This window comes from Neovison vison, chromosome 8 (assembly GCF_020171115.1).
Source record: "Neovison vison isolate M4711 chromosome 8, ASM_NN_V1, whole genome shotgun sequence".
Lineage (NCBI taxonomy): Eukaryota > Metazoa > Chordata > Mammalia > Carnivora > Mustelidae > Neogale > Neogale vison.
The window spans coordinates 80,663,132-80,683,803 of record NC_058098.1 but is presented as its reverse complement, the minus strand read 5'-3'; the positions used below and the strand labels follow the sequence as shown (position 1 = coordinate 80,683,803).

At 36.7% G+C, this 20,672-nt stretch overlaps 1 protein-coding gene across 3 annotated transcripts in view; it reads left to right on the top strand.

Annotated features, from left to right (window-relative positions):
• Positions 1 to 9,205: 9,205 nt before the first annotated feature.
• FANCL (FA complementation group L) overlaps positions 9,206 to 20,672 on the top strand; it is a 91,289-nt gene continuing 79,822 nt past the window's right edge. Inside the window, exon 1 of one of the 3 annotated variants that reach the window (XM_044264007.1) lies at positions 9,206 to 9,347. In XM_044264007.1, the coding sequence (XP_044119942.1) occupies positions 9,252 to 9,347 (96 nt within the window). In that variant the 5' untranslated portion in view covers positions 9,206 to 9,251. Of the gene's footprint in view, positions 9,348 to 10,389; positions 10,613 to 10,781; positions 10,889 to 20,672 lie in introns of those variants that run through there. The other 2 variants (XM_044264009.1, XM_044264008.1) reach the window with 2 other exon arrangements.

Genomic DNA, 20,672 nt, shown 5'->3' with positions numbered 1-20,672 from the left:
CATATGGATGCTTATTGCCCAGATGGTTATTGATTTACGAGTAATAGATGGTCATTTTCTGGAGATCCGTTTTTGATACAAAGTGAGATGGCAATTACATATGTAAAGTGAATATGTCAATGTAGCAATTAGGTATGCAAATCTGAAGGTTGGTGTCAGAAAGATAAACTTAGAAGTCATCAGTATGTGGCTGACACTTACTATTCATAGACTGGATGAGGTATTTAAAGGGAGAGGGAGGATGGAGAGGAGGGTCCCGTAGTGAGTAATCAGGCACCCCGACTGTTAAAAGTGGATGAAGAGAAGTAGCCAAAAGAGGACTGAGAGGCAGGATCTACCTCATTAATATCATTTCTCATGGCTTTTTTCTTGATATCTTCTCTGGACTGTGGTAATCATCTAATTGATCTTACTGCCTCTAGTTTTGCCTCTTCTAATTCATGCTCCACAGGACTTTCAGAGAAATTAGTCTGAAAGTTAAATCTATCGGCTTTATTAGTTTTCAGATTAAAACCCTCTAAAAGCTCTGCATTGCCTTTAGGATAAAGCCCAAATATCTACTTTCACCATATGACTCCTGACGTGTATCTTTGCTGCTTGTTTAGATCAGGTCTTGCCATTCCCCATCTTTTCCCTGTACACAGGGCCAGGCAGTTTCTTGAAACATTGTAAACTGTTTGTTTCTCTAACTATTATTCAACATTTTTTGTGGGAGACTTTGTTTCACTTGTTTCATCTGATTCATGTTTTGGTACTAAGTTAAAGGCAACTGTGAAACCTTTCCTGACATCAGCAAGGTGTAATTAACCACTATTATTTGATAGTGTGTGGGGGTGTGTATGTCTCAAATTGTGACCTTAATGCACTGCTCTACAAACTGAGCACAAATATGATCACTTATTTTCCTTCCAGTTGATTACCTAGAGTATACCTTAAATGATACACTAGGGGGAAAAAAAAATTCCCCTCTTTGTTCTTTACCCCAAATTTTCCACAGTTCTAGAGGCTTACACAGTCTAAAAAAGGGTAAGTAGGAAGATAAGCTATGATAGTCACTAGAGCTATTAAAAAAATATCCTGGTTCTCCTTCTAAGCATATAGTAAATACGTACTTTTCTACTCCCATGTTTTTCGCTTGGACAATGAAATGTCAGTAGAAATGACATATTTCCCCTCCTTGCAGAAGGCTTTAAGGCCTAGTATTTGATTTGTTCTTCCCTTCCCTCTGTTGTAGTGGTTGGGGAAGCATATGTTGAAATGGAGTCTTTATCAGTCTGGGTCCCTGTGTGATAAGCATTTCAATCTGTGTTGGAATGTAGCATGAACAAGAAATAAGCTTTTTTGTGTATTCAGCCACCGAGATTTTGGAATTGTTTGTTAGCACCGAACAATGTAGCCAATTTAGGCTGATACATACACTAAGCAGGAAGAGTATACAGTCTGATGATTCTAGTCAGTAAAGCTGGTAACCAAGCCTGGCTGCTGAAGTCTTGCTGCATATCTCTATGGAGGAGAAATTCTCAACCTTGGCATGTTTGACATTTTGGCCTGGAAAAATCTTTGTTGGAGGAGGCTGTCCTTTGTATTGTAGGATGTTTAGTAACAGTCCCGGCTTCCAAATACTAGATGCCAGTAGTACCCCCACACCCAAGTTGTGACAACCAAAATGTAAAGTATTGCCAAATACCCACTGGGGGTCACAAGTGACCCTAATAGAAAACCAGTGCTTTAGGCAATACACATCTGCTTTTGATGCTCCGGTCTACTCAAGGCTGCTATAGATGTTTGAGAGAGAAATGTTACTCTGTCAGAACATGGTTCTGCTGGTGTGTCTTTGACAGGCGCCCAGAGTCACAGTTTTTACATCTTGGCTCTTCTAAGGCCATAGGACTCAAAACACCTCCCTGTGGCAATTCCAGAAGCACAGTTGGTTTAGAGTCTGCTTTTTGTGATCCTGGATCTACTGTCCTGGGACATCATTACCATTAGGAATGGTATCACTCTGTGACTCCAAAAAGATATCTAATTTATATATAGTCTTTCCAGGACAATAGGTCTACCAAGCCAAAAAGGCTCAGCTAACCTGATTGGACAAGAAAAGGTAAGAGCAAATTAATGTATAATCAAATTTGTCTTTTAGAGTTACTGAAATTCAGTATGAATTTTATATATATATATATATATTCCCCCCACCACAATAGCACATACCCTCCCCAATGTCCCTTACTCAGCCACCCCATCCCTCCCACTCCCTCCCCTCCAGCAACTCTCAGTTTGTTTCCTGAGATTAAGAGTCTCTTACAGTTTGTCTCCCTCTCTGGCTTCATCTTGTTTCATTTTTCCCTCCCCTCCCCTATGATCCTCTGTCTTGTTTCTCAAATTCCTCATATCAGTGGGATCATATAATTGTCTTTCTCTGATTGATTTATTTGCTTAGCATAATAAATGGCACCAGATATTCTTAAAGATATTCAGCTTTATTTTACTCCTAAGTGGAAGGAGGATAATAAAGGGTTTCAAACAGAAGTTCAGCAAAAACAACAACAAAACCTCCCCAAAAATAAAAAACAAAAATCAAACAAAAAAAACTTTGATAATTTGCTAAAATATTTATCCCATGGTAGTTGTTTTATATCTGTTGAATGTGTTTAAATGTGGATTCTTTATTTTTTTAAAGATTTTATTTATTTATTTATTTATTTAACAGAGAGAGAGAGACAGAGATCACAAGTAGGCAGAGAGACAGGCAAAGAGAGAAGGGGAAGCAGGCTCCCTGCTGAGCAGAGATCCTGATTCGGGGCTCAATCCCAGGACGCTGAGATCATGACCTGAGCCGAAGGCAGAGGCTTTAACCCACTGAGCCTCCAGGCGCCCCTAAATGTGGATTCTTAAACTGCATAGTATCACTGGGGTTTTATCATACAAATAAATAGAAAAAGGTGGAATAATAATAAGTAGAATAATAGTGAATCCTCACAGCAGCAGTCTTTACACATTTTCACTCTCATATCACCCAGATTAAATTTCTAATTACATCGATTTCTGTTGACATCTAAAATTTTTTATCATAAGTTTAAATAGATCCAAAGGATATGATTTCGACATGTTGTAAATATTTGATTTTTTATAATAAAGCTATTATTTCATTCTTTTAAACATTCCAATGGAATCTAAATACCAAAGCAACTTCATACCCACCATATTAGAGTAATGCATGCTATATGCTAGTGTAACAAATGAAATCCCCAATTTCAGTGCCTTAATATAACAACATTTATTTTTCCCTCACACATGTCAATTGGAAAACATTTCAGACACAGCTTCTTTCTACCTCATGCCTCCACCATTCCTAAGGGCTTTAAAATACTTTGATTCAAGTCAGTGAACAAGGAAAGAGAATGTTGAATCAAGCATAGTAAAGTTTTATGAGCCACCCACTTTCCATTGGCTACTATTCAGTCACCTGGTCACATCAACCTGCAAGAGAGGGTAGAAATGTAGTTTAGTTTTAGGCCCAGGAGATAGAGGAAATGGGTTAGAAGAGCACACACGTAACAGTCTCCACTATAGTTTACTCTTCTGATGACCAAATATGCTTCCTCTTCTCACACATAAAACATACTCCCCCACCCCATTCCCAGATTAGATAACCCAACATTTCATCTGTCACTATATTCATTTCTAACTCCAGGATTTCCCAGGGGTATACATCCTTTCTATCAGGATCTGGATTTTGATTCCTCTGGTCACTGCCACCACCTCCCCACCACACACAAATATTCAGATGCAAAATACAGTGGTGGACCAGGGACAGGATAAATACAATTAGCTTACCCACTTAGAAAGAATAGTAGAAAATACAAAGCAATTTCTTGTCAGTGGAGGTTAGGAAATTCTGCAGGTTAGGGACTATAAGGAGCCCCTGCCCTAGCAGCAGAAAGTATTTTTGATTCTGTTTTCATTCTGCTCATTAGGAAGTCCTTTACAGTACATAAAGTTGTATTTGAGTCAAATTAGGTTTGTTGAAAATCAACTAAATAAAGCACAAGCCAAGACTATTCCTGGGAACAGATTGCCTCTGAGGCTTTACCTTTGTTGAATGAAACTGCTTATCCAACAAGCCTATTCAATTTTCTTCCAAATTTACATTTGTGTTTTAGAGTCTCCAGACAATTGAGGAAGAGGACATAATTTAGGTTGTGACTTCTACCAAAACATGCACTGAAGTTAGGTAAGATACTCTCAGAAAGGTGGATACATTTTAAATACAGAAAATAACTTTTAGGGCACCTGGGTGGCTCAGTGGGTTAAGCCGCTGCCTTCAGCTCAGGTCATGATCTCGGGATCCTGGGATTGAGTCCCACATCGGGCTCTCTGCTCAGCGGGGAGCCTGCTTCCTCCTCTCTCTCTCTCTGCCTGCTTCTCTGCCTACTTGTGATCTCTCTCTGTCAAATAAATAAATAAAATCTTAAAAAAAAAAAAAAGAAAATAACTTTTATAATACTGTTATAATTTATATGAAACATGATAGTATAAAACTATAAATATATTTATATTAATATATGTCTAGTAAATAAATACTGGTGCTCTAAAGAGTCCTAAAAATTTGAGATTTCATCTTTTACCTTTGTTGGTTATGTTTTCATATGGAGTTCCAGCTATAAAACTTGGACCAGCCAATTTTGACATGTGACTTTCTGTTCCTTTGTGCCCTTTTTCTTTCACAATATCTTTTCCTTTGTACCTATTTTAGGCTATAAAGGAAAATGAGATTAAAACGTCTCCTCCTCAGACAGACTATTTGAAGAATGTATTTTACAAAAGATAATTTTATATACTTAAGGTTTTGAAGAATATTTTAAAAGCCCTGCTATTTATTTACTATTTATCTATCTATTTATTTATTTATTTTAAAGATTTTGTTCATTTGAGAGAGAGAGAGAGAGCATGAGAGGGGAGAGGGTTAAAGAGAGAAGCAGACTCCATGCTGAGCAGGGAGCTTGATGTGGAGCTTGATCCTGGGACTCTGGGGATCATGACCTGAGCTGAAGGCAGTCATTTAACCAATTGAGCCACCCAGGTGCCCAAAAGTCTTAATTTTTTATAAACTTAAAATGTTTTTGTTATTTTAGAATGGCTATAGGTGTATATAAAATTGCTTTGAATTTTGAACTACTGATACATAATAATTTCTGAATGGTAAGTTCTATAGAAGGGAGATTATGTACATTTGAATTTGTAAGGTGTTTAGTTAATAATTTGAACATGAACATTCAAGGGATGAATCCTTTTGATTCATCAAAAAAATAATAAAATCATATGTAAAGATGCTTGTTTCAATTCTTTCTTGCTGTTCACTCCATATGGAACATGAACTTCATCTCCTGCTACAATAATTGGTTCATAACTTTCTTCCATCATTTCCTGAAAGCATTTATTGTCCAACTAAAAGTGAACAAGACTAAATTATCTTCTTGTTACAATTGTTGACAAAATTGCAGAAGTATCCGATGTCAGCATTCCACCCTAGAATTCACAAATTCTCACTAAAGTAGAATGACATTGTGAATGAAATTTTCAAAGTTGAGTATTTTCAGATTTATTATTTGGATAATCCATATTTAACTGTAATTATTGTTTTTAAGCCCATTCATTTCTTACAAATACATTTTTAAAATTGCAAAGGACCCTATAAATCATCATATGATTTATACAGAAACAAACATTTGAAGTTTCTTGACTCTCTTTTCATTATACTGTGCTTCCTCTAACTCAACAGATGATTTTAAGTTGGACAGCATTTACATTTATAAAAATCTTAGCTAATGCCTTCTTTTAAAAATTTATGGTCTCTTAAGTAATTTGCTTTACACAGAAAAATGAAAGACCTTTTATCCTTAAAATATCAACTAATCATGTAAGTTCCTTCTCTTTCTCTTGACATTGTTTTGTTCTTTTCACATATTGAGACTTCATATATAGTTTTTATGTACCAATATTGCAAGTTCACATATGCCATTTTAATGGCTTTTAGACATTTTTAAAAAAAGATTTTATTTATTTGACAGACAGAGATTACAAGTAGGCAGAGAGGCAGGCAGAGAGAGAGGGAGAAGCAGGCTCCCTGCTGAGCAGAGAGCCTGACATGGGTCTCAATCCTACGACCCTGGGATCATGACCTGAGCTGAAGGCAGAGGCTTTAACCCACTGAGCCACCCAGGAACCCTTGGCTTTTAGACATTTTATCATGTTATATAACTTGACCATTTCTAACTTATTGGACATTAAGTTGTCTCCTACTTAAACATTTTTGGATTATCTTCTTTGGATATACTCCCATAAGTATTTGTTCAAAAGAAAGTAATTCTTATGTTTTCTGTTGTACATAAGTAGATTGCTTTTTAGAAACATTTTGTGAGTTATGCATAATAATCAGTAATGTATGATTATATCTGTTTCCTGTAGACCTGCTAACATTCACTTTACATAGATAAGATATTAAAGAATAAAAAGGGTACTACTAATTTTTTGATCAAGATTCTTAAAATGTTTTTGTTATTTTGAAATGATTATATACATATGAAATTCTAAACTTCTGAATTTTGAGCAAATTTTATTTATTTAATTTTTTGAAGATTTATTTATTTGAGAGAGAGAGAGCACATGGGGGGAGGTGCAGAAGAGGAGGGAGGGAGAGAATCCTTAAACAGACTCCCCACTGAGTTTGGACCACCCCCCGCCAGAGGGCGTCTCATCCTAGGACACTGAGATCATGACCCAAGCTGAAATTAAGAGTCGGGACGCTTAATAGACTGACTGAACCACCCAGTCACCCCTAGAGTAAATTTTAATTTATTTTTGTTAATTTAGTTATTTCTCAAAATTTTATAAAATCAGCTATTTCCATGTTATGGATAATTCATTTACTTGCTCTTTTTTACTTAATAGAAACAAAATTGCTATTTTAGCAAATCTTATCCCCATCAACAAAGGATTCTTTAAAGGAATGTCACAAACCACAACCATATCTTATTTATCTTTCATAGCTGAAGGACATTTCTGGATGAAAATATCCTTGTAATTTCATGGCTTCCTTATTCTAATTTGCAGGACGTTTCATTACTATATAGATTACACCAAGTTTCCAAAAGGTAAAATTGGTTCTTTATTGCTTTTTATAATGTTACTTATTAATCTGATTACTAATTATTAATACTTTTTTAGATAATGTTCACTTCAGTTAGTCACAATGTGGCTAGGTTACTGAGCTCAGAACTTTGACAATTACTCACTTGATTAGGGCAATGACTTTCAACTACGTGCACAACAGAATTAGGTGTGAAATATAACCACTAAGTCTAGGGTAATGGTTTCCAAACTTCAGTTTGCATCAGAATCTCTTGTTAAAACACAGAGGTTTTTGGGGGTGCTTGGGTGGCTCAGTGGGTTAAAGCCTCTGCCTTCAGCTCAGGTCATGATCCCAGGGTCCTTGGTCATGATCCCAGGGTCCTGGGATCAAGCCCCGCATCCGGCTCTCTGCTCAGCAGGGAGCCTGCTTCCCCCTTTCTATCTCTGCCTGCCTCTCTGCCTACTTGTGATCTCTGTCAAATAAATAAATAAAATCTTTAAAAACAAAACACAGAGGTTTTAAACATATGCTTGTAAAACATAGATTGCTGATCTTGTCTCCTAGAATTAAAGAGATTCAGTTGGTTTGGGGGTGACATGGTCCCAGGTGATGCTGATGATGCCAGTCCAAGAATCACACTTTGAGAACCACTAGTCAGGGATCTAGCCTGGGCATCTATGTAAATAGTTTAACATGATTGTGATGGTTGAACACAGTATCATCCTTAAGGAATGAGTTGCATAATTGAGTGTGTGTAGGTCATTTCCCTGAGGAGATTCTCAAACTTCACTGTGCATCACCATCACCTGGAGGGCTTGTTAAAACACAGATGGTTAGGCCTCACTCCCAGAATTTGGGATTCCTTAGATCTGAGATGGAGTGAAAATCTGCATTTCTACCAACTTCCCAGGTGTTATTGAAGCTGCTGATTCTAGAATCACATTTCAAGAACCACTGCCTTAGTGTAATTTAAACCTATCCCCTGCAGCAGTATCCTTGCTTTTCCCTAGGTATCCAGAGTACCGTAAAAATTGTTGTGCAACTTTAATCTTCAAGAAGTCAGATTCCATTCTGAGGGCAATAAAGATAGGAGGGAATACATCTTATTCATCTTTACATAGCCTTGGCATATTACAGTGATGTTTTGCAAATACTAGTGCTCAAAAATATAATGCATTTGAACACTGATTGGGATAGCAAATGATTTTGTGGAAATAGTAATGTTACTTATTTAATCAACACTTAGTAAAAGAAAATGGGTAATTACCATTCCTGAGTTTAAAAAATGTAGAGAAGGGGCTGTCAAAGAAAAATTAACTTTGGCTCATCAAGTTAATTGGCAATCTTCCCTCATGTTTTGCCTTTAGATATTTGTGAGTGCAGTGCACCGAAACTGACTACAGTGTTGAGTCTGGAGATCTATCTGTGTGTGTATATGCATATGTATACACACGCACACACATTTGTGCATCTCTCGAATAGTATCTGACTAAACTTGGCAAACCATAGAATTACGTCGCATATATTGAATGGATTATAGTACATTGTATAATAATATATACAGAATAATACATTATTCCGTATTCCGAGGGCATACAGAAGATACTGTAGAACAGACCAATAGGAGACAGACTGCAGTGAACAAGGGGAGTGGAGGCAGGTTCTGGGTAAATAAAAGAGATACTACAACACCCAGACTGTACAAACCATTTTATGCTGGAAGAAATGCAATCTCAAAGTTGCAGAAGTCCCATTTCATGCGGGAAGAAGTACAACTGCATAAAAATTGTAGCAGTCTTTCAACAAAATGAAACAGAAGTACCAAAACGGTTCTTGAGAGAAGGCTGGAATGATCGTGTTCAATTAGAGCTATGAATCTGACAACAATCTTCCCTCCTGTCTCCTGTTGGGGCCAGTGCTGCCTCCTACAGAGCCACATCTACTCTGCCAGGTGCTGCAACTACCACCAGACCTTAATTTCACTCCGCCAGGTCCTCGAGGCTTTTTCCCGCCAAAGGCCAGGTTTCCGCCCCTCCAAGCCCCGGGCGCAGGCGGGACTGCGCATGTGCGGGGCCCTGGCCGACGGGTAGCCCCCCCTCCGCGGCCCCACGGACTGCGGACCATGGCGCAGATGGAAGCGAGCCTGTTGCGCCAGTGCCCGCTGCTTCTGCCTCAGAACCGGGCGAAAACCGTGTACGAAGGATTCATTTCGGCTCAGGTACCCGCCAGCTTGTTGCCCGATTGCTAGGAGGGCGTCTCTTTCGCGGCGCAGCTCCGCCCCTGGAAGTCAGTTACGGGGGCAGTTAGGGGCCCTTAGCCGGGGGAGTTAGGAGGGGAGGCGCCTCACGGCTCCTCGGAGACTGGAGGCTTGAGGACTTCTGCGGTGGTTGACAACCCGCCACTCGCTACCGCGCCTTTGCCTGGGCTAGCGTCCGGCCAGGGACTGGGCGAGAGGAGCCCGGCGCGGGACGCGAGCGGGGGGCGGGGCACACGGCCACGCCCCCTCGCGCGCGCTTCCTGACTTTGACCTCCCTTCTGATTCCGCGTCTGCCCCACCTTGAACTGTTTTTTGATAGTTTTGCAAATTTTTACCTTGTCTCTAACCACCCCCCCATCTCCCCCCCCCCACCCTGAGCCCCACAAAGGTTGGTGGCCAGTCGTTCACTAGGGGATCCCTGCAGATTATGCTCGTTTTTCCTGCAAAAATGTATTTTGGAGAAAAACCACCCTTTGGCTCTCAACTAAGTCCTGTGTCCCTGAGCGCTTCCTGTAGCGATATTTTGTACGAAATCTTGACAGCAGAATTAATTACCTTTCCTGAGTCCAGGCGGCTTCTTAATTCTGTGGTGCACTTGATGACACATGGTAACACACACGTGTACAGGTTTGAAGTTTACAAAGCGCTTTCCAAGTACGTTATCTCACTAATCCTAGGCCCTTTGAGGCAGAATTAAAAGAAATCTTTCTCAGTCTTCATAGTTAAGTAAATCAGGGCATGGGAAAGTGGACAGGTTAAGTTATTTGTCCATGATTGCCAGAGTCCCTGAAAGCGAGGCAATCAGATTCCACTCCCGCGTTTTGCGCCCCTCTCTGCATTGGACCAGGATACTGGGTTAGATTTTTGAGTATAGGTTTTTGCTCCCAGACTTGTATACTCAACATTGTGCAACCTCTCTCACCAGCACAATACTTTCTTTCTTGTTCTTTTTTTTTTTTTTTTTTTGGTCTTTTAAAATTAACAGATTCTGCTTGAGGAAAAACTGTTGAAACTACACACAAATTAATGACCTGCAACTTTTGATATGGATCATGAATACATTAGATTACCAGCAGTACCTTTTAGCTATTAAATGTAACACGCAACTACACCTGAAGATTTAATTTGCTATGTGAAATAAGGAGAAATTTCGGAAGAGGAAAGAAACAAAGTGGTCATTTTTAAACAACTTAACATTGAATCAACTGTATTTTCTGGAAAAATATGTATGAATCTTTTATAGACCTGCACATTTTCAGTATTTGAACTCAGTTATATAGAAACACAAATTATTCAATTTTGTCATAATAAATTTAAAATTTAGTAATTAACCAGATAATTTGAAAACGTATCATGGTGATGAGTAAAAATTTCTGTTCTCAGAATTATTTTTATTTTCTGAAAGAAAAATGAATAATTGCATTGCTCCACCTTACCTTGATTAACACTCCATTCAACAATCCTCATCAAAACATTGTCAGCATTAAAAGAGTGGGATGGAGGTAAAATTTAACTCTTAATTATAGTGATTAAGAGAATGGTTTCAACTTTCAGAAATATTTAAGTGTTTGAGTATTGGGTATTTGAAAACTTGATACTTAATTTAACTTTAAAAAGAAGCCTGTTTCTTTTTTTTTTTTTTTAAGTATAACTGACATGCAGTATTTGTTTCAGGTGTACAACATAATGATTTGATGTCTGTATATGACATGAAATGATCACTGAGTCTAGTTCATCGGATGCACCATATGTAGTTCTATAATTTTTTTTTATGATGAGAACTTTTTTTTAAAGATTTATTTATTTGAGAGAGAGAGAGAGAGATCCTGTGGGTGCAGAGGTGCAGGGAGACAGAGAGAGAGAGAGAGAGGAGAGAAAGAATCCTCAAGAGGACTCCCTGCTGAGTGACAAGCAGGACTAGAGCCTGATCCCGGGGCCCTGAGATCCTGACCGGAGCCAAAATCTAGAGTAGGCCTCCTAACCCACTGACCCACCCAAGTGTCCTCCTTATGATGAGAACTTTTAAGATAAGTCTCTTAGCAGCTTTCAAGTAGGTAATAGAGTTTTAACTATAGTTTCCATGTGGTACTTTTCATGCCTTTAACTTAGGACTGGGAGTTTGTGCCTACAAAAACACAAACTTCACCTGTTTCGCCCTCTACCCCACCAGAAAACATACTTTTTGAGAGTTGGGGCCATATCCTAGGAATTGCCATATGTTTTGACGTTTACTCAAAACCTATAGTAGTCTCTCAAAAATATTGAGTGAATTATGAAATCTACTTGCTAAATGAACCTTTTACCCACCCCTTAGAATATTAAGGTAGAACTAATCTGAGTGCACTGTGATTAAGGAAAGATTATAGAGGGTACATATGGATTTATTAGTTTTTCTTTAAATTCATTATGACCATTGCAGAAAGTAGAGGCTAAATTTCATTAGTATTTCTGGAATAAAGGTAATCCACTTTTTTTCCCCTGAATTGGAAGTATCAGTTTTTGAATTATCTAGCTGAAAACCTGATTCATTTTCAGGTAATGTTTAGAAAAATTAAAGAGAGATTAAGTTACATTTTTATCAGGAGCCATGTTATATCTAATTTTAGGCATTTTAAGGGAAGTACTTTATATGTGTGTCTCTACTGAAGCCTGTGAGAAAAACTTGTGTAAACGTCAGAATTGAGATTAGATGAATTTTCTTGTGACCCTTGCTGTAGCTACAATTCTGACTTCTTAACATAAACACATTATTTAATGTTTGATGGGACTGGTTTTCTTTAGAAATGTTTGTCTTGTATATAATTTAAAATTTACAGAAAAATAACAAGTATGTATGAAAATTACCCAGATTCACCATTACTTTTGCCCCATTTGATTTTACTTTGTGTGTATATATATGGGTGGGTATATATACATTATTTTTCTGAGAAGTTTGAGATTAGGTTGCAGACATAGTGTCTCTCTATTCTTAATACTTCAGCATATAGTTCATGAGAACAAGGACAAAACTCATGTATATCCACAGTACAGTTATCAAAATCGCGAAGTTTCATCATGATATAATGCCATCATCTGGAGGCCAAATTCAAATTTTGTTAATGTTGCAATTACGTATTTTGTACCCCCCTTTCCAGCCTCCTTACAGGAGTGAGATGAAGATACCACATTGTATTTAGTTTTAAGGTATCACATTGCATTTAGTTGTTCTGTTTCTTTAGTCTGGCATAGTTCCTTAGGCTCTTTGTTTTCTATTAACTTGACATTTATTAAGACTATGGTTTGGATATTAGGAAGAATGTCCCTCAGTTTGGGTTTGACTAATACTTCCTCATCATTAAATTCAGATTATATAATTTCAGCACAGATGACACAAAGAATGCTGTGTCCTTTTTAGGGCACGTGAAGTCAGTGGTTCTCATTGATGATGTTACCTCTGATCACCTTGTTAAGATGGCATGTGCCAGATTTTCCTTTTGTAATTCATAAGTACTTTTAGAGAGCTACTCTGACGCATCAAACTTTCAGGTATACACACCAGTTTTAGTATCTTTTTTTTTTTTTTAAGATTTTATTTATTTATTTGACAGACAGAGATCACAAACAGGCAGAGAGGCAGGCAGAGAGAGAGAGAGAGAGAGGGAAGCAGGCTCCCTGCTAAGCAGAGAGCCTGACGCGGGACTCGATCCCAGGACCCTGAGATCATGACCTGAGCCGAAGGCAGCGGCTTAACCCACTGAGCCACCCAGGCGCCCTCAGTTTTAGTATCTTAATTGAGCCACCATCATTTGGTGGTTGCCAAATGATGATTTTTCTAACTCCATTATTTTCTTCTTTATTGTCATTTTATTATAAGGAGTAAACTCTTTTCCCCCACTTATTTGTATCAGAAGTTTTAAAAATAATTTAATGGATTGTAATCTTTACTTGCCTTATTTATTTTGATGCTTAAATTTTCCCACATTTGGTTGTGAGAGCACATTTTTACTGATACAAGTTTTAATATACTTTTTATTTTATAATATTTTTCCCTCTTACCGCTGTTTTTAAAGTAGTCTGTATATGCTGACATGTAGTGTTTTATCATAATCATTTTTTAGTACTTACATAATTTTACTTTGTAGATCCCTTGCACCCAAGAGTTATTTAGTAGAAGATTTAAAAATTTTTCTCATGAAAATCTTTTTTTGATTATTAATTTTGTTATTTCTAGTTTTACAATTAGATAATACTGTTTCTAAAAATTATAGTCTGTGAAACTTACTGATTCTTGGTGCATGCGTGCGCGCATGTGTGTGTGTGTTTGTGTGTGTGTGTGTGAGAGAGAGCGAGAATATGAACGATCTCTGTGATTTAAATAAGTTATTTTCTCAGTTGGGTTATTCCTTTTCTTTTGGGTGAGCTTGGCAGTTTGTTTCCCTCAAGGAATTTGTGCATTTCTTCTAGATGTTTGAATTTATTGGCTTAAATTTTACTTCATAATATTCCCTTATCCTTTTAGTGAATGTATTTAGGAACTGTAATGATGTTCCCTATATTGGTTATCTTTTGCTGCGTAACTACTTATTCCAAATCTTTGTGACTTAGAACAACAAACATTTGTTATCTTACCTTTGCTATAGATCGGAAGTTTGAAAGCTACTTAGGTGGATGGTTCTGCGTCACTGTTTCTTATGGACTTGTCATGAAGATGTTAGCCAGTATGCCAGTTCTCTAAAGGCTTGGTTAGAATTTAAAGATTTGCTTCCAGGATAGCTCATTCACATGGTTGTTGGCTGGAGCCCCCTGTTTTCTGCTTCTCTTTGACCTGGGAGGCCTCAGTTCCTTAACTGCATAGACCTCCATAGGGTCCTCAAAACATGGCAACTAGCTTCCCTCTGCGTGATAAATCAAGCATAAGGCTGCATGGTACTTTTGGAGAAAAGGTACCAGTCTCTGAAGTTACACATATTTACTTCTGCTTTTTCTGTTTTTTATAGCAAGCCCCAAATCTCGTCCATATTCAAAAGGAGAGAAATGAGGCACCAACTCTTAAAGGTTGAAATATCAAAGAAATTATGGATATATTTTATAGATACTTCTTGTCCCCACTCTTATGGTATTTTGTGTCTTTTTTCCCTGGTGCAACTGGGTAGAGGCTTAAATATTTTATTGATCTCCTCAAAGAACCCACTTTTGATTTTACTGATTTTCTTTTTTCACTTATTTTTCTGTGTCTTTCTTTGCTTTCTGTATATGTGTGTGTATTTCTTTGTTTCCTGATCTTAAGTTTCCTAGTATCTTCAGGTGGAATTTTAGCTCATGGATAATGAGAACTTTTTATTTTATAATATTTTTAAAAAAGATTTTATTTATTTGACAGAGATCACAAGTAGGCAGAGAGGCAGGTGGGGGGTAGAGTGGGGGGGTGGGGAAGCAGGCCCCCTGCTGAGCAGAGAGCCTGATGCAGGGCTCAATCCCAGGACCCTGGGATCATGACCTGAGCCAAAGGCAGAGGCTTAACCACTGAGCCACCCAAGCACCCCTCTGTTTTGTAATATAATTGTTTAGTGCTGTAAATTTTTCTTCAGACACTACTTTGGCTGTATCACACATACTTTGATATGTTATATTTTCTTTTTATTTTTTTGGGTTCAAAATACTTGTTAATTTCTTTTCTTTCTTTCTTTTTTTTTTTTTTCTTTTGATCCATGGGTTGCTTAGAACAACAGTATACCTTTCTAAATATTTTAGGACTTTCTAGATATGTTTTTGATATTGATTTATAATTTAGTTTCATATTGGGTACAACAGAATTTGGGGGATTGAAATTCTTTTAAATATATTGGGACTTATTTTATGGCATAGAATATGACGTATTTTGGTAAATGTTATGTCTATTTGAAAATAATGCATTCTACTGCTGTTGGATGATTGTTCTATAATGTTAGGTCAAGTTGCTTCATAATGCTATTTTAGTTTTTTATATACTCACTGATTTTCTGTCTACTCATTTTATTAGTGAAAGGGGGTATTGACAATCTCCAACTATAATTATTGTTCAGTTTCTACTTTTGTTTCTGTAAATTTTTGCTTTGTATATTTTGAAGTTCTTTTATTAGGTACATGAACTTTTAGGATTGTTGAGCACTCTTGAACTGATTTTTTTTTAATGACTGTGAAATAACCCTGGTAATCTTTGTCCTAGAATCTCTATTTTCTGATATTAGTATAGTGACTCTAGCTTTTTTTTTTTTTTTTTTTTTCTTCTGGTTAGTGTTGGCATGGCTTAATCATTTCCCATTTATTTGATATCTATTTGTGTCTTATATTTGAAGAGGATTTCTTCTGGACATTGTTTTTTTTATTGAATCTAAAATCAACTGATTTTTGCTTTGAGATGTTTAGACCATTTACATTTAATCGATGACTGATATTGAGTTTAAAGCTAATATTTTGCTGCTTTTTTGTTCTATGTGTTTTTTTATCTTTTTCATATTTTTTCTGCATTTTTGTTAGACACTGTATAGTATATTTTTTATCTCCTCGATCAGCTTATTAGCTATTTTCCTTCTTAATTAGTTGCTTTATGGTTTATAGTATACAACTTAAACTTGTCATGATTCACATAAATAATATTAGGATTATATTTTATATGCGCTATTGGTTTATCAGCTGTATATCACTTTGTCTCTTTTTTAGTGTTTGTTCTAGGGTTTACAGTATGCTACTGTAATTTACCACAATCTACTTTCAAGTATACCACTTACAAGAATCATGCAATGACTCTTTCCCATCCTCTCCCTTTTGTGTACTTGTTGTCATATCTTTTACTTCTATTTATCTTTTAACCCTCCCAGTATATTTTTATTTTCCTTTAAATTTTTATTTCCTGTAAATAATTATCTTCCTTTATTAAGACACTTTTATTTTTTAAGGACAGTTTTAGAGTGGGTTTATTTCTTGGTTTTTCTGTCCTATTCCATTGATTTATGTTACTGGTTATTGGTTTTTGAGGGGAACATTGAGAATTTAAGTACCATTTCATTACATGATATAAAGGGAGGAAACCAACAATATGATTTGCCACTGTTGATGTTGACGTTGGCTAAAATACTGTTTGTCAGGTTTCTCTACTGCAGCATTAACTCTTCTCCTCTTTCCATACTTACTCTTTGGAAGGAAATCTCTGAGTTGCTCCCACTTAAGGAGTGAAGGGTTATGCTCCCCCTCTTTTAAGGTAGAGTGTATAATTTACCTGGAATTCTTCTGTAAGGAAGGTTAGTTTAATTCCCATATTTATTTAAGTTTTTAAAATTTAATTCCAATATAGATAACATACAGTGTTATGTTAGTTTCAGGTGTACAGTATAGTGATTCAGCAATTCTGTACATTACTCTGTTCTCATCATGATAAGTGTACTTTTTAATCCTCATCACCTATTTTACCCGTCCCTCCTACCCTACCACTTCTCCTCTGGCAACCATCAGTTTGTTCTCTGTAGTTAGGAGTTTTTTGTTTTGTTGTTGTTGTTCATCTCTATTTTTTTCTTTGCTCATTTGTTTCAATTTTTAAAATTTCACATATGAGTGAATTCATTGGTATTTATCTTTATTTTAAAAAATATTTTATTTATTTGACAGGCAGAGATCACAAGTAGGCAGAGAGGCAGGCAGAGAGAGAGAGAGAGAGAGAGGAGGAAGCATGCTCCCTGCTGAGCAGAGAGCCTGATTCAGGACTTGATCCCAGGAGCCTGGGATCATGACCTGAGCTGAAGGCAGAGGCTTTAACCCACTGAACCAGCCAGGTGCCTGATATTTATCTTTCTTGACTGACTTAGTTCACTTAGTGTTATACTCACTAGTTCCATCCAGGTTGCTGCAAATGCCAAGATTTCATTTCTTTTTATGGCTGGGTAATATTCCATTGTATATATGTACCACATCTTTTTTTTTATCCATTCATATGACAGTGGACACTTGGGCTGCTTCTGAAACTTGGCTATTGTAAATAATGCTATAATAAACATAGGGGTGCATGTATCCCTTTGAATTAGTGTTTTTGTAATTTTTAGGTATATTCCTAAAAATGTTTGTGATTACTGCATCATAGAGTTCTTCTATTTTTACTTTCTGAGGAATGTCCATAGTGTCTTCCAGAATGTTTGCACCAGTTTGCATTTCTACCCTCAGTACAAGAGTGTTCCTTTTTCTCCACATCCTCCCTAAAACTTGTTGTTTGTGTTGTTGATTATAGCCACGCTGACAGGTATGAAGTGATAATCTCATTGTAGTTTTGGTCTATATTGCCCTGATGATTAGTGATGTTGAGCTTCTGTCTTTTCATGTGTTTCAGCCATCTGTATGTCTTGGAGAAATGTCTGTTCATGTCTTCTGCCCATTTTTTATTTGGTTAATTTAGGGTTTTTTTTTTTGGTGTGTGTTCAGTCATATAAGTTCTTTAAATGTTTTGGATACTAACCCTTTGTCAGGGATGTCGTTTGCAAATATCTTTTCCCATTTAGTAGATTTGTTGAATGCTTCCTTTGCTGAGCACAATCTTTATTTTGATGTAGTCCCAATAGTTTATTTTTGCTTTTGTTTCCCTTGCCTCAGCAGACCTGTTTAGAAAAATGTTGCTGTGGGTGATGTCAGAGAAATTAATCCCTGTGTTCTCTTCTAGGATTTTACAGTTTCATTTCACATTTAGGTCTTTAATCCATTTTGAGTGTATTTTTGTGTATGGTGTATGAAAATGGTCCAGTTTCATTCTTTGGCTTGTAGCTGTCCAGTTTTCCCAGTACCATTTGTTGAAGAGACTTTTTTTCCCATGGCATATTATAGACATTTTAACAATACCTGTTGTTTCAGTCCTTGAGGATGGATGGAATGTCTTGTCTTGTCTTTTTTTTTTTTTTTTTTTTCTGTTTTCTTTTTTCTTTTGGTCTCGTCTTTCATTAGTACATAGTTTTCAGAATATGGGTCTTTAACTTCTTTGATTAAGGTTTATTCCTTAACTCCCTCATTTATTATTATTTTGTTTTAAGATTTTTTTTTTTAACTTATTAGAGACAGTGAGTATATAAGCAGGGGGAGCAGCAGAGAGAGAGGGAGAAGCAGGCTCCCCACCAAGCAGGGAGCCCTATGTGGGGCTTGATCCCAAGACCCTAGGATCATGACCTGAGCTGAAGGCATATGCTGAGCCACCCAGGAGCCCCTTGCTCATTTATTAAATCATTTATATCAGTATGGACTCATAGATATTGTATCTTATACCTTGGTTTGTAATCCAGGCCTTATTTATTTGTTCAGATTGTGCAGTTTGGCACAGTGATCCTTTTAAAGACATTTAAGAAAAAGGTCGTTTATATTTACCTGTATATTTACGGTTTCTGGTAGTTTTTGTTGTATATCCACATTTCTCTTGTTTCATTTACTTTCTTTCTTAGGTTATTCATTTAACATTGTTTGTAGTGCATAGCTTGTACTGATACATTTTTTCAGTGGTTTTATGTCTGACATGGTGTTTGGCCTTTTGAAAGATACTTTTTCTAGGTATAAAACTCTAGATTTTTTTTCCTTTTTAGTACTTTTCAGATGTTGCTTAATTCTCTTGCATTATTGCCTATGAGAAATCTCTTCTGTTTCTTGTTTTTGTTCCTTTGTAAGTGTGTTGTTTTTGACTGCTTTTAAGATTTTTCTTTTTATCATTGGTTTTTGTTGATTTGATTATGATGTTGATTAGATTAGATTAGATTAGGTGTAGTTTTCTTCATGATTTTCCTCCATAGGGTTTGTGCAGCTTTTTGAATTTGTGAGTATATATTTTCAATTTGGGCAAAACTTCAGCCATTATTTCTTAAATTTTTTTCCTTCTTCTTCGTTTTGGGGACTTAAAATATATGTATAGTAGGCCATTTAAAAATCATTCCGTAATTCACTAATGGTTCTGTTCTTTTTCATTGCTTGTTTCAGTGTCTTTCTCTTGAATTTTCTGTGCCTTCGGGTACCCTAATATTTTCTTTTGCAATACTTAATCTGATGTTAATACTTTATAACATCTCAGACATTGTATTTTTCATCTCTTTGATTTGGGTCTGTCTTTATCTTTCCTGTTCTATTTAGCATACTCATGCTTTTCTCTACCTTCTTGAACATATGTAGTTATCACTGTTGAAATTTTTTTAAGCAGTTCTATCATCTGCCATTTTTGTATTTCTCTTGATTTTTTTTTTCTCTTCATTATGAATCTTATTTTCCTGTTTCTTTGCATACTTTGGTTGGATGCCAGATACTGTGCATTCCAACTATTGTGTGCTAGATAATTTTATTCTCTTAAATTTCTTGATTTATTCTAAACTGTAGTTAAATTATTTGGAAACAGTTTAAGCTTTTCATAGTTTGCTTCTAAGCTTTGTTAGCAGAATCAAAACAGACTTTAGCCTAGATTAATTTGGCTCTACCACTTAGGCAGTAATCTTCAGAGTACTCTCTCTTTCTCTCTCTCTCTCTCTTTTTTTTTCTTTTTAAAGATTTTACTCATTTATTTGACAGTGAGCATGAGCACACAAGGAGGGGGAGCAGCAGAGGGAGAAGGAGAAGCAGGCTTCCCACTGAACAGGGAGCCTGATATGGGGCTGGATCCCAGGACCCTGGGAATACGACTCTAGCCAAAGTCAGATGCTTAACTGACTGAGCCACCACTCAGGCACTCCCAGAAGAGAAGTCCCACCACTTCTCTTTAATGATAACCTTTATAGTATAAGGTTTTCTACTCTTCTGAGAGGAAACATGACTGCTCCCAGCCTCGTGTGAGCTCTGAGATTGTTTTGCATGTTCCAGTCTCATGATTCCCAGGCCTTGGGTAGTTTTCTCACATATACACAGCAATCATACTTAGCTGATGACTTTTACAACAATACACTGATATTGTCCACTTTCATTCTCTGTGTATTGTCTCGACTTATATGGCATTCCTCTTTGGTACTGTACATTGTGAATTATACATGTCTTTGCTTCCCCCAACTCACCCCTTTTTGTCAAATCAGGGAGAATTGTCTGGCTCCATTTGGTTCTCCATCCTTGCTGTGAAGTCTGAAAAATTCTCCAGGTAGTAAGACAGGATAATTATAAATATTTTTCTCATTTGTTTCCCTTCTTTCAGTAATCACTGTTTTTTTGCTGCTTATTTGATGTCTGAACTTCATTGTTTCATATATTTTGTCCAGTTTTTAGTTAAAGTGGGAAGGTAAATCCTGCTGCTGTTTCTCCATCATAGCTAGAAGCAGAGATCTTCTCAGTTTCTTAAAA